Source organism: Epinephelus fuscoguttatus, linkage group LG22 (assembly GCF_011397635.1).
Source record: "Epinephelus fuscoguttatus linkage group LG22, E.fuscoguttatus.final_Chr_v1".
NCBI lineage: Eukaryota > Metazoa > Chordata > Actinopteri > Perciformes > Serranidae > Epinephelus > Epinephelus fuscoguttatus.
The window spans coordinates 1,528,830-1,543,846 of record NC_064773.1 but is presented as its reverse complement, the minus strand read 5'-3'; the positions used below and the strand labels follow the sequence as shown (position 1 = coordinate 1,543,846).

Here is a 15,017-nt window from a genome sequence, read left to right as displayed (position 1 = left end):
AAACACCACCATTTGCTGGTGGACTTTATTTGGTATCAATAATCTAAATTCGTAAAGTAACTTTAGTTATTAAATACATGTAGCGAAGTAATGTAGTCCTTAATTTCCCTCAGGATTAAAGGATATCTATCTATCTATCTATCTATCTATCTATCTATCTATCTATCTATCTATCTGGCTAAATGTCCCACTGCTCCTGAACGCCTCCCAGTGAAACTCATAACTTTCCACTGTGTCACTGTCACCACCTGCAACACACCTGAATGAAAACACACACGCACGCACACACGCCCTCCTGCCGGCTGTAGGCGGAGCCTCCTCGCGGTTTTAAGTGGTGCGTAATGCGCCGCCGTGGAGTCGTTACGCACACGGAGCAGCAGCAGCAGCGGGACTCTTCTGGAGAGGAGAAATTATTCACTGCAGAGCTTTCAAAGATAAAAACTGACGGTCCGAGTGTGTGATGACTGATGTGAGGAGCTGCTCGGTGAGTCTCTGACTAAATATACTTTACATTTACTCACATCTGTCTCAGGTGTGAAGTGAAAATGATGGCTTCTACTTTAAATCATGGACAAGTCACTTTATTATGTCTGTGACGGTCAGCTGTGATATATTCATGTCACATGTCATGTGAACAGATATAGGCCGAAATATTGATACACACAATGCAGTAAAAGCAGCTGGATGTTTGGATGGACTGTTCATATTTGTGAGAAGAGTGTTCAGAGCTCACAGTGGGTTTATTGCAGTATATTAAAGTAGAAATATGTGGTGCATTCTTAAATATTATGTCACATGTTCCACACTGCTGTAAACAGGAGTGTAAATATAAAAAGTGCCACACTGGGGCCCCTGGAAGGTGAGGGGCCCTCCAACTATCTGTCAGGGAGAATAATTTAAATCGCCACCTTAGAAATCTGTGTTCAAAGAAAAACTCACATGTAATTAAAAACAATGCTGCGTGCTTTATGTGACTCTCCGTCTCCATCAGATGGATAAGGATATCCAGCAGCAATCTCTAATAAAATATGTTATGAAATATTAAATATACGTTCACTCTACATAAACTATAATGAGGTATAAAAACGTTCAGTTAAACAAATAATAACCACCTCACGCATCTGACTGTGAATATGCAGCGTTCAAACATGTGTCAGTAAATCAGACCTGATGAATTCAAATTAAAATCAACACGTTTCCTAACAAACAGGATGTGATGTCACTGTTGCAGTTTAAATGTCACGTTCACATCACTTCAAACTTTAACGAGGAACTTTTTTATTCCTCTGAAGTTTTTTTTATCGGAGCAGCATCATGGAGGAATGTGTCGGCTAAAAAACGTCGACTGGTTTCGGCTCCGGGAGCCAGTTTAACTGCTTCCTGTTCCAGGTGAACTGGTCCTTCAGGTGTGTCTCAGAGTTTACAGCAGCAAGCAGGGGCGGAAAGTAACTGAGTACATTTACTCATGTTCAGGTATTTGTAGATGTTTCCATTTTAGGTTACTTTATACTCCACCACGTCTTTTACTACTTTTATCTTACAGATATCTCGTTACATTATTTTACACTTGAAGAGCTGATAAAATAAAAAGTGGAGCTGAGCATCTCGTTGAGTTTCAGGGTTTCCACCACAGAGACGTTTCCTCTAAAGTTCTCATTTTAATAACTGTTTGACCCCAAAACAGGTAAAACTCCACCTTATTTCAGAATAATGAATCATGTGACGACCCCTCAGATTTATCTGGTGACCCTGTGGAGGGGCCTGACCCTCAGGTTGGGAACCGCTAACTGTATTTAAATTAGTTCAGACGAGCTCCACCGCAGCAGCTGCAGAGGACATCATGACTACTTTATACTGCAGTTGGATTTGTAATGCAGGTTGTTATGGAGTATTTTCACAGTGTTGTACTTTAACTCATGTAAATGATATGAATACTTCATCTTTTGGTGGTTATGACGTCACACAGCTTCCTGTCGTTACGCTCTGACCTTGACTGACCGATTGACTCTCAGCTGACGTGTCGTCTCTCCTCTGTGTCTCCAGACTCTGGTTGAAAACAAGATCAGATGATTCTTTGCAGCGAGCCATGATGTGATTCTAGTTTGCCGCCCAGGAACTCTGTGAGATGTCCTGATGACCTCTGACCCTCGCACCATGGACCTCCGTCTGCACGCCAACCCTCAGCACCAATACAGGGTCAACGGGGGAGCAGGTCGAAGCTCCAGGCTGGGAGTGAGTATCTGAAAACCACTCAAGTTAAATCACGTGACTGGAGTTTGTCTCAGAGTTTAAATAAAACATTTTCCATCTGCTCAGATCTTTACACTTTACATCCTCTCAGCTCCGCTGCGACCTGATCCACACAGACAGGCAGAAAATAAAATGTCATAATAATGAGCAGACCATATAAAAATGACATTAAACCTGCATGTAGGCTGAATGAAAATCAGTCCAGGTCATCTCAGCTGTCTGTTTGATATGAGGCTGCAGTCTGAGGCCAGTTAGCTTAGCTTAGTTAGCTTAGCTTAAAGACTAGAAACATTTCCCCGCACCGGACGTCAAAGTGAGGTCAGAAAGACGCTGGACTCTTACATCAGACAGATGTTCAGCATTGGTTGGAATGAAAATCAAGTTGACGACATTTTAAATGTCTAACGATGTTAAAATTTTACGTTATGTAGATGTTAACATTGTGACATTTTGCAGATGTTGGGTTTTGTTCTTCGCCGTACGACTAAATGCCCATATTCTACGTGGTCAAGATGACGTTCACACGTTTGGTAGATGTTAAATAACTCAACCTAAAACCAACAAAATCTCAACGGCACTTGTCGTCAGAGTTCTACGTCAAACTGAAGTTGGCATCAGTTGTTGTTCTGATGTTGAATTTTGGTCCGCCGACTTCACAACCAAAATTCAACCAAATATTAACATCTAAAGATGCTGGGAGCCATCTTGTTGTCACCATGGGGTTGCTAAGCAACCAGCAAAGACTTCTGGAAGATTCTGGAGCCAATTGCACAAAACACCTTAAATTTTCTCCTTAAGTATGACACTTGAGGCTCAATTTTTCCTTAGCTGAGGGACTTACTTAAGGGTGTTGCACAGAATCTCTTAGAAGGTTGAGAAATATGTTAGTGCACTGAAAGAGATTTTATTGTGGAAAACTACAACCGTTTCCATGGTAACCAAGCTTAAAGCTTGTGACACTGAAAGTCTTTTGTGCAACGGTTTAACTAACTTTAAGGGATTTCTCAAGTATGAGACCAAGATAAGGAGAAAACTTTGAATACTTAAGTGAAGATTTTACGGAAACCTGAAGGAGACATTGTGTTTTGTGCGAGAGATTTTACTTTAAGAAAGCCCTAACCTGAACTTTAAGTAAAACCTTAATTTAAGGTGTTTTGTGCAGCCAGCCCCTGGCATGTAACCCCCCGAAAAAAACACAACAAGCTTCTACATTTTGGTTTTTATACGTATTAAACAAACAAAATATGTGGATTTAGTTTCCTTTAGACAGAGCTAGGCTAGCTGTTTCCATCTGTTTCCAGTCTTTATGCTAAGCTAAGCTAACTGGCTGCAGCTTCATATATAACGGAAAGCTATGGGAGTGGGTCTTTTCATCTGACCTTCAGCTCATAAACAAATGATCATATTCCCCAGAACACTGAACTATTCCTACAAGTGTCATCAGATGATAATAAGTACAGCACATGAGGCTGATTTAAGGTCCATCACTGTGGACGCAGGTTTGTGTAATCACACCCTGCCGTCCTGTGAACTGGAGCACTGAGCTGTCTTCTTCTATTGTTTCCTTAAACACAGTCAACAAACCGAGCGTATCAGATGAACAGCTGATTATTCCTGCTGCACTTCACCCTGACGGAGGCTCCGTGCTCTGTTGACACAAAGCACCCAGTCATGACAGACGCTGAGAAATTACACCTGCCTAACAACTTAATCCCTTCGCATGCCTTGGGGATGACATTCATTATCAACGCACAACACAACCAAACCGGTCGAGCTGCAGTTTTCTAGGTCCTGAGCTGCTTCGCCACAATAGGCATCATTGAACAGCTGAAACCAGCGCGGCCGTGTTTATCTCTGATTGGTTTCAGTTGGGTGTTGCTGCAGGTGTCTTTGTGCGTGTGTGTGTCTACGTGGAAAGCAAAAACAAGGCTCTCGGGTATAACCTTGTAACACTGATGTCAGCAACAAGCCCTGTTTGTCATGTCAACCGCCAGCTGAAGGCTGAAGGTCATCACCTTGAAATAGACCAAATAAGCAGCTTCCTTTGCTCCGGTGGCTTCAAGTAATTGTAGTAAAACACAGTCTGAGATCAAAACACTTTACTGTCAAAGTCTGTGCTGTGTCAGAGATAATACTGTACGTGATTTCATCTTTGCCTTCACAAAATGTTTCTGAATAGTCGGTTTACACAGAAAGTATTTTTGCAGGTTGTAAAACACGAGACGAGCTGCACTGCCTTTTTAAAAAAAATTAATGCCACTCGTAAAAGAAAACTTGCTGCACCTTTTTATTGTTGCCAGGCAACCACCCCATCACCTCCTCACCCTAACCTCCCTGTGTAATCAATCTACTGTTTCTGTGTCCTGCAGTAATGAGTGTGTAGCTGCTGCCATGTTGAGGCAGAGGGTGCTGTCTGTAGCTCTGGTTGAGGGTGAGAGGCTGTCAGCAGATAAACAGAGATCTGTGTGGGTACATGAGACCCTAAAAAAGAGGCTGGATCATGGGGAGTACCACCAGTTGGTCCAGGAGCTTCTTCTCCATCATGGACGTTTACAGGCAGATTTTAATTTATTAAGATTTAAGATAATGTTTGCACGTTTGGAAGACATTGAATTTTCATAACTCAATAACTCAAGTTAAAACCAACAGAATCTCAACGTCACTTGTCGTCAGAGTTCTACGTCAAACTAACGTCAAATTGTCCTGATATTGAATTTCGGTCCGCCAACTCAACAATCTGAATCCAACCAAATATTAACATCTAAAGATGCTGGGGGCCATGTTGTTGTCACCATGGGGTTGCTAGGCAACCAGCAAAGACTACCGGAAGATTCTTGAGCCATTTGCACAAACCAGTTTTCTCCTTAAGTATGACACTTAAGACTTACTTAAGGGTGTTGCACAGAATCCCTAAAAAGGTTGAGAAAAAATGAGATTTTACTGTGGTGAAATACTCCCGTTTCCATGGTAACCAAGCTCAAAGCTTGTGATGCTGCATTATCAGCATGTGTCAGAAGGCCCGGACCTCAATCCATCCCGTCGGGCAATGGGAAAAAAGATGACGAAAAAATGGAGATGACGTGGGGCTTCTTTCTGCCATGAGTTGAAGTTTTTTCAACTCGAGGAGTTCAGAGCGCTCTGGCAATACCGCCAGGCGCCCAGAGCGCAGAAACACAAGGCGCATAGCAACACAAGAACAGCGAGCAAAAAGCTTCATTCTCATTAAAACTACTATAAAGAGGCGCCTCCAGCTGCTGAAACACTTCCTGTGTGACCAGGGCCACCTTTGGATGGCTGGTACGTGTTCAGTAGTAGTCCCATTGATATTTTGGCTGCTGATATTTACAGCTGTCAGGACAAATCTTGTATCTGTGGCTGCCAACTTATAAGAAGTAACGTTGTCTGTAGAGTTGACAACATAATCTTAAATCACAGCTCATTTAAGGAGCTTTTCTTTATTCCTAATGAGTGATGGAGTAACGGAGGAGGTAGGAAGATACAGGAAAGGCCAGAATGTGGAACTTTTCTTTGCGGCTCTAAATAACTTAAGTGCTCAGTTGATTACACATTGTTACAGGAGATTATCTGCTCCCTGCAGCCATGTGGTTTGGCTTAAATGAGTGGAGTCGATCTTTATCAGGACTGAAAGAAAACCCTCAAAGGGAAGCAGAGAAATCAATAGTCACTGAGCATGGTCACTGGATCGTCCATTGTGTTGTATTCAGTGGCAGCACTGTGTGGAGCTGGACAGGTAGCTGTGGAGGTGAAGCACAGATGGGGGGAGGAGAGGGGCGAGTGAGCTAAATTTAGGGTGGGAAAGAAGTTTGGAGGGTTGGGACGCAGGAACAAACAGGCCTGTGTTCAGTCTGTACACATGACTACTGTATGAGAGAGTCACAGCAGATGGTTTCAACACGGCGTTCAGTGATGACGAGAAAAGTCAGGAGGAATCTGCTGCTGCCTTATTCACACAGTACATTCAGCTACCTGTCTTTAACAGAGTAGTGTCTGATCATCAGTCTGTTTCCATGACGACAGAGAAAACTGATTTATATAAATCCCTGTAAACATGTCAGTGTGAGTGAAATGATCCTGCAGTGAATGTGTCACAGTGGGACTAACACACCCAGATCATGTGACTCCTGCATGTATACAGTCAATCAGACAAAAACTGGCCGAGGCGCTCTGAGCATGCTCCACAGTTTTCGCCCCGGGCTTTGACCCGGAAGTCCAATAGCATTAAATGTGTAAGAGAAGAAGAAGCCGGTAACAACATGGAGAAATCTACATCCAGAGCCGTGACTTTTTGGACGGACCAAATGTACAGAGCTGTAAAGTTGTCCACCATGGTAGCAGTTAGCTGCTAGCTAACCGTAGCTAACTTGTTTGTCCATTGTTTGGTCTGTGACGTAATAGGTCAACAGGAAAAAGGTCCAATACTAACAAGCTGAAAGGGGGCATATCTCCACCTATCGTAGAGGAGTCGCACATACTTGGCTCAATAAATGGATTCCCCTCCCGTGCTTGTATACTGGGACAAGGACAGTAGGCCAGTTAGATGTCCTCGTCCAGCTGGAACTGGAGCTCCACTTCACTGTGACTAAATTACCGTAGTTCTTAAACAGGGCTGTAGTGTAGGCTAATGTAACGTAGGCTAACATAAACAGCTCTTTCCAGAAGTTAGCTTTAGCCTCAGTCTTATCTACAATGATTCATAAGTAACATGACTGATCGATGACCTGTACATTAAGGAACTAAAAACAACCTCAGACCTTGACGAAAGCAAGACAGTAAAAAAGTTTTTTTTTTTTTTAAAAAATTAAATCCCACCATGTAAACTAATGTCCTGTGTCCCTTTACCTCGACAGGAAGATGAAGCGCTGCAGTTTCTGAGCCAGGAGGAGCAGGAGTGCATTCAGTTCTTCGAGAAGACCATCGACTCATTGGAGGACAGTCTGGAGGAGAATGACCGGAGGCCCAGGCAGATGAGGCCCCCAGTGAGCAGCAGCCCACCTGTTGAAACAGTCGATGGACCCCCGACCTCGGGTCCCATCATGTCCTCTCCGCTTGCCAGACCTCCCAGTCCCAAAGACCAGGATATTATATACCTGGTCCGCCCAGAACCGGACTTGGTGCAGACCAAAGAGCCGATCTTCAGTCCCACCAGTCCAGGTAGGGTACAGCGATTTGTTCTTGAATGCAGGGGCGTAGTCAGGATTCTGGAAATACTTCAGATTATGAAGTCCTGGAAGAGATTGAAGCTTTTAGTCTTTCCCAGATTTACAATTTGCAATTTGTTTCTCTTAGATTTTCAGAGTATGGTGCAGAATCCTGAAAGCCACTTCGACATGAAGCCAAGGCGTGACCCAGTGGACAACTTGCCTTCAGAGTACAATGCTCCCCTACCAAACTTTGGGCCGACAGACAGCCACTCCCCCTACCACCCTCCAGGCTGTATCCCCACCCCCGTTCTGATTGCACAGCAGATAGCAGAGAACCAGGCAGGTGGAACGTCTACCCTCCATCCCTCCGCATTGCTCCGCCGTTGCAGCCTGGACTCCGACAAGCCACTGAGCTTCAACGACCCTCACGCTAAACAGGGTCCTCCTACGTCTGCTAAGCCTACCCGCTTTCCTGCTAACATCAGCGTGATCCTGGGCGGCAAGGAGCACCAGAACCAGTCACTATCTAATGTGAACATCGAGGAGAGACGGGCACAGATGCTGGCAAACCTTACAGGAACATCACACCCTCTGGTGCAGGAAAATTTCCAGCCAGCTGTGGAGGACAAGCCTCGAAATATTCCCACTCGCAGCATTTCCTTCAAGGACCCGTCACCAGACAAATCCAGGATGGAGGCCCTGTCTAAGCTGGGCCTGACCAGAAACCGAGCCATGTCTGGGGGTATGTCACTCCTCACTGTCCCTGACAGCACCTTGCCGGATCCTCCCACAGATCCAGAAACCAGTGCCAAACCTCTAGAGGCCAGTGTTCCCTCACCAACAGAAACCAGCACCAAATTGCCAGAAGTTAATGTCCCGACACCACATCAGAGTCAGATTCACGTTGACAGAAAACCAGAGATTCTGCAGACAGATTCCTTCAGGAAGTATGAAGATAGAAACCAGCACCCGAGCCCCTCGCCTCCAGCAGGCACACAAAGCAGCTTCTATTCGCCTCCTTTGGAAACCAAGCGATCTTTCTCTCCTCCGCCTGAGATCACCTCGCTGGAATCTAACAGCTATGGAGGGAAATCTATCGTGATCAACCCTTCAGTTTCCTCTAGGAGCGAACCTCCAACCTCTCCAACAAGCCCTGAACCCAAAACCCTCCCACCTGTGCTGGCTAACCCCAGCGAGTTCAACCCCTATGGAGGAAAATCTAAGGTCATGACCCCTGCTCCTGTACACATTGCCAGGAGCCACCTTCCCGACATCCTCAGCTCCCATATTGACAAGAGTCAAACCTTGCCCGCCAAATCAGAGCCGCCACCCCCTGAGCTTAACAGTTATGGAGGAAAAAGCCGAACATTTAACCCTTCCGCTGGGTTAAATCGCCCCTCAGACAGCCCTGCCAGGAGTTTCAAAGCTCCAGCTCCAACCCCGGCCCCAAGACCTCCTCGGCACTCCTACCATGGCGCTACCCAGAAACCAGCACTGCGAGCCTTATCCCCCGAACTCAAGCGGAGACCCGCCTCCATGTTTCGTCCACAAGGCATCACCGTGCAGTTTTCTGGACGGGGCGCGACGGACGAATCACGTAGGGATGCACTAAGGAAACTGGGACTCCTGAAAGAGTCTTGATGAACTCTGGAATGAATTCTTCAGTCTCCACCCGTCGAGCCTGAATCTCTGGTGTGTATCTGCTGGTCGAGGTGGAATGTCAGAAGTTTCCCCATGTGTGTCTGAGAGAAAGGTGTGGTTAGAGAGACATTTAACATAGGAATGGAGCCAGAATCTACAATGGACCTGCACAGCCAGTTCTCACTTCCTGGCCATAAATATACTGACAGTCGAGTGTGACACGGTGCAGCTGCTGCACACTCAACACTGTGTCAATGACAGAAGTCTTGACAAATCAACTGTTTCATGTTGCGTCTGATGTGAGACATCGTATACCTCTGCACAAGATACTCTGGAACAAACTGTAAAGAGAAGCATCCTGTTCTCACGGGAATCAAATGACTTTTGGTTTCACCTTTGTTTGCAACAAATGAAGCTGATTGTGAGAAGCCATATTTATAAATCTGGGCTCCGTTTCCTTAAAACATATTTAAGACAAAGGTTAGAGATGTTTTATATTTTTGTTATTGTTAGCAAATCCAAAAAAGACTCAGCCCCGACCCCACTGGTTCCTACTGAAGACTAGTCTTTAAAAACTCCTTAAACATCAACAAATTCTCAAACAACAGTTGGTATGATATCCTGCGAATTTGTGTCCCAGCAAGGTCGTTACCTCCTTAACGTATAGTTAGGTAATAAAAATAGTTACAGTGGTTACGGTTAGGAAAAGAAACATGGTCTGGACTTACCTTAAAATGACGTTCTGAACACCGGTCTCCTGGGGACAGTCCTGTGTCTTGTTGACCCATCCACCACCTCAACCTGCTTCCTAAACAGACCACTCGGGAATCTTTCCTCCCATCAGCACATTGGTCACGTCATCACAGTGGTCCTAAATACGTAGGTTTTGCACAAATGCCGGCTCATCTTTAAGTTGAATATGAACGAATCTGGTGCATTAGCTTTCGTAAGAAAACATATGACAGCCTGCACAGATAGTTCAGTAACTTGAGCTTACGGACACGGACGAAACAGAGCAGAATCACCGCAGATCGTGGAGGCAGTGTGGCGTAGTTCAAGCGAGAGGCGACCGTAGGAGACGGCTAAGACATTTACAAAAAGGCAGAACGGAAAGAATCAGTAATATAGTAAAAACAATTCTCCGTCCACACACTGTGATGTAGTTAATGGTGTAAAACACCAACGCCATTTACAACGCTGCATCCGTTAAAAGTTATATAATTAGGTCGCCGTGTCACTTTATTTATTGTTGTGCGGAACTTTTTTCAGTGCCATCTGTCGGCTGTATCTATGTCAACATAAACGACGCATGAGGATGTTTACATTTGAAACAGACGGATCCATTTTCGTACACTGAGCAAGTGGCCCTAAGATGTTCTTCGGAGAGGCGGCCCAGATTTAAGATTTTATAGATTTTTACTAAAATTTTATATTTAGTTTTTCTGTCAAAGCGCCAAACTGTCCCTGCGCCTCAACGTGTGGCAGCTAGTTTGTGGTAAATCCATAAGATGCATATTTGTTTGGTTATAAACTCGGCTCCTTAATTTTTGGCAAATTTTGGGGCTTTTATTGCCGTTATTATTATTATTACCATAATTATTTTAGTTTTTAAATAAATTTGTGCTTAAATTGCCACAAATTAAACTGACACACCATGAACTCGGGGTTAGTCGTCCAAAATAGTTATTAAAGGAAATTAAATATGCAATGCAGTATGTGTCCATGTGAAGCCAGGGGGTCAGTGGGGGCCAGCATCTCAGTTTTGCCCCTGGGCCCCTAAACATATTTATCCAGCCCTGCTAAAAAAAAAAAAAAGAAAGTGTGTTTTTAGCTGTAAGAAGGTACTTACAACCTGCAACTTACAATTTACAGCTTATGAGCAGCTAATTATGCACAAGAGTCATTTAAATATTTAAAATCACAGCTGTTTGAGCCCTAAATTGTTTTAATCTTTAAAAAAATGTTTGCAAACACTTTGTAAAGACCTCCTAATGTTTGTCTCTTATCAGTGTAAGTTATAATATTTGTTATACGGTGTCACTTCCTTCTATCAGCAGAGTGGATTAATGTTCATACACAGGCTGTGAAGTTACTCGGGAGCCTTTTTTTTGTTTCACTGGTTTGTTTACCAACTTTGGGCATTTTTTTTGTCAGCGGTGTGTGTGTGTGTTTTCTGTCAGCACTTTGGGTCAAGAACAAAGTTGAAGACACTTTTCTTGAGTGCAATTTTGTTCCTTCTGAAATGACTTTAGTTTGTCGTAAAGAGCAGGTTCCTGTTAGAGAGGGACTCGTCTCCATGCAGCGTCGTGCTGCAGTAACAAAGCTGCAGACGTTACAGTGAAAAAGAGAAATGTAGAAAAATGTAAATGTGAGCTGAGCTGCAGGATATTTTTACTCTAACCTCCCACACCAAACCACAGACTGTGGAATGGCTCTGTGGGCAGGACTTTTACTTTTTTACTACGCAGAGGGAACACTTCCACACGGCTCTTTAGGGATGGGCGAGCACATGGCATTGTACAAAACACAAGCACTAAAACCACAGAGTCCAGAAATACATCCTGGATTACTGTGTGTTTTTGTTCCTGTCGAACTGTTGGCGATAACTTCCTGTGTGTTATTCAACTGTTGTATCAGCGTTAGCGTGTGTGTGAATGTGTGTGTGTGTATGTGTGTGAATGAATGTGTGTGTGTGTGTGTGTGTGTGTGTGAGTTTTATCCAGACTCCGGTTCCGCTGTAGTTCAGCTACAGTAACTTTTGAAGTATATTTAGTGTCACACAGTTCCTCTCCTGCGTGAGGATTCATGTGTGACGTGTTTACAGACTCCGGTTCCTCTGTAGTTCAGCTACAGTCATTTTGAAGTATCTGATGGTGCATACGTACAGTATATATAACTACATCCTGTCCTTCGTTCTGAGGGAACCTTTGTGAACAGAACAGGGATTTAAGACGTGCATGCCTGTGTGGTGAATGGGAAGATCAGAGGGGGAGTTGCTGCTACGGTTCGACAGCCTGTTTAACGTTCTGACTCTTTAAATGTCCTCATTAGAAGCTGTACATACTCTGCTGACATATACCTGATGTTGAGTTTCTGTCGTCAATCATTAAACAGAATAATAACAATAACTTCTCTGATTGTGTTTTTCTTTGACAAACTCTGGAATGTAAAGAACCAGCAGGTGCTGATCAATGATTGGCCACGTCTGTGGAATATTTCACCTGAGTGGAAACTTACAGGAAGTTTAAAAGGTGATGAGGAGGAGTGTCAGTGATGAAGCTAAAGGAGCATTACGCTGATTTTACACATGAAGATCAGTTTACTTCACGTGGCTTTGAAACACTGACAGGAAACATTTTGTTGCACAATCAATACTTTTACTTAACCCTTTGAAACCTGGAGCGACATCACTTTTCTTGTCCTGCTTTCAGACGCCTTTCACAAGTATTTAAACCTTTGAACCCTCTAAACAATGATTCATGAGGTCAGTGGATATCACTTATGATAAAGGGGTTTTACAGCATAAAAAAAACGTGTTTGTTTCATTAACGTGTTTTAAAAAGTTGGTCAAAAACATTTTTGAGTAGGATGGGATTAAAATAAATAAGTAAGAATATCTTGAATATATTAGTTTGACCACTAAATATCAACACAACTTTTGGATAAATATCAAGTTGTTTTTTTTAAAGGTCAAAGCACATCATGTTGGTTGTACTGCACTCACGCCTCACTAACTAATGCCAGAGTTGGAACAACTTAAAAAGATGCATGCAAACTGTTACCTTAATTTTTTAAAGTTGAACCAGTGGACTATTTTTTAACGTGAGCAAAATGGTGTGATTGGTTCAACTTATAAAGATTAAGGTGACCATTTGCACACGTCTGCACGTCGTTTTAAGTCCAGCTCTGACATTATTGAGTAAATCCTGCGAGTCTTTTATAATCTGACAAACTCAGTTAGTTTAGTTCAACCAACATATTTTGCTTTGATCATATTTACTTAATATTTATCCAGAAGTTGTGGATGGTCCCAACAGAAGCGTTCCTTAGCGTCCCCATGTTTGGTCCCCCCTCTGTTGGGGTACCTAGCACACAGATCTGGTACTAAAAGGTGGAGCTAGAAACCCTGCAGTCTGATTGGTCAGTAGAGGACGCTCACTCTGGTTTTATGTAACCTCTGTTCATACATCAGTAAACTACAACTATAAAATGAAAGAGAAAAAAATCACTTCATTCACTGGGCCGACTGCCGGCAACTTTTAAGGTGGAACGTTAACTTGTAATGTTACTCAATGCATGAGTTGATGACGTGAATCCATCAGCACACCTTAAATTTCACTGTGACAACTTTGACCATCACTTTAGTTTTTATATGACACACACTTTTAGTAATGACTTTAAAAATATAGATTCATTTGGAGCGGATTATGTGAAGGTCATATATTCTAATCCTCACTTCCTGTGGGCTACAGCAACACTAAACCCCTGAGCTTGCCTGAGAAGGACTAAATGCACAAAGCTGCTATTTTGAAATATCCCATGGAGAGAGACTCTCACTGCAGCCTGTTCTATTTTGTTGTGAAAATGTGGGCGTGCAGCCTCGTTCTGTGGACGATAAACCAGGTGCAGACTTCCATCTGTGTCACCGCTGATGAGGAAATACAGCGAGTGCTGGACGGAGCAGTGAGTGACAACAACCCCGCCCACATTTAAGAGGACTGTCTGAACACACCGAGGGTCTAGGTACCATGTCTGAAGGGTCACTGCTGGTTCTGAAGGGACTGGACTGAAAGGCTACTGTAGAAACAAGGTGATCTCTGTAGACGAGGACCTGCTCTGTGTGTAGATACAAACGTCTCATTCTGAGGTAACATAAACACAACCATTCTTATTTACAGCTGATTAAACACTAAAGAAAACACACTGATGATATTATTACTGTTCTTACGGAAGTTGTATTTTCTGACTGCCCATTTAAACTGTGGACGAACACACCAGGTGCAGACTTCCATGTCTGAAGGGTCAACTGCTGGTTCTGAAGGGACTGACTGAAAGGCTACTGTAGAAACAGAGTGATCTCTGTGTGACCTGCTCTGACAGTGAGGTACATAAACAAACCATTCTGTTTCTTTGAAGACTGATCAATGACGTAAAATCTAATTTGAACTCATTCATTATTTTAGTTTATATTCTGCTTATTAAGTTCTGTTTCATCAGGGCTTCATGTCACAGCTGGTATCAGTGTGAGCCACACACATTATCTGTGTGATGATTGACCTTGCCCATATTTTCACATTGGAGCTCTTGTGTGTTGAACGCCAGCGACACAGAAGCAAACTGTGGACGGCAGACGGTTACATAAGCCTTCAACACAGAGGCTGCTTCATGACTGCTGCACTGAGACAGAGTGTGTGTGAGTGTCTGGGGACGACTGACGTTCAGCTTTAACTTTGTTTCTCCTGAAGGATCAATGACGTAAAATCTAATTTGAACTCATTCATTATTTTAGTTTATATTCTGCTTATTAAGTTCTGTTTCATCAGGGCTTCATGTCACAGCTGGTATCAGTGTGAGCCACACACATTATCTGTGTGATGATGTTTGATCTACAGGTACGGTGACTGGTATTAAAGTCAATAGAAGTAATTTCACTGAATCACTCATTGTGTGTGGAGACCTGCCAACAACTGTAGGGTGGAATTGTTTCCATACACAATGTGGTCAGGCTGCATGGACTCTAATTTCACCTGCTGAGGTTCAGTCACGATGTGTTACACCTGCGTTAACGTGTTCCTACTGATCCAGATTCAGACTGAATTTAAAGGGGAGCTACATCCAAAATATAAAACTCATACATGTTGTTCCTTTGGTCCAAGACTGTCTGAAAGTATTAATAAACCTGAAGAACTTGCTCTGAAATCCAAACACTAGAGTGCTACGACTCAAATTCATGATGTCATCGGG

The 15,017-nt window shown here is 43.4% G+C and overlaps 1 protein-coding gene across 1 annotated transcript; it reads left to right on the top strand.

Annotated features, from left to right (window-relative positions):
• The first annotated feature begins 363 nt into the window (after nt 1-363).
• On the top strand, nt 364-12,181 carry LOC125883226 (proline and serine-rich protein 2). The gene is made up of 4 exons (XM_049567460.1): nt 364-484; nt 2,044-2,232; nt 7,119-7,422; nt 7,558-12,181. Exons 2-4 carry the CDS (start codon nt 2,134-2,136, stop codon nt 9,051-9,053), a joined length of 1,899 nt encoding a protein of 632 aa, XP_049423417.1. The 5' UTR covers nt 364-484; nt 2,044-2,133; the 3' UTR covers nt 9,054-12,181.
• The last annotated feature ends 2,836 nt before the right edge of the window (nt 12,182-15,017 follow it).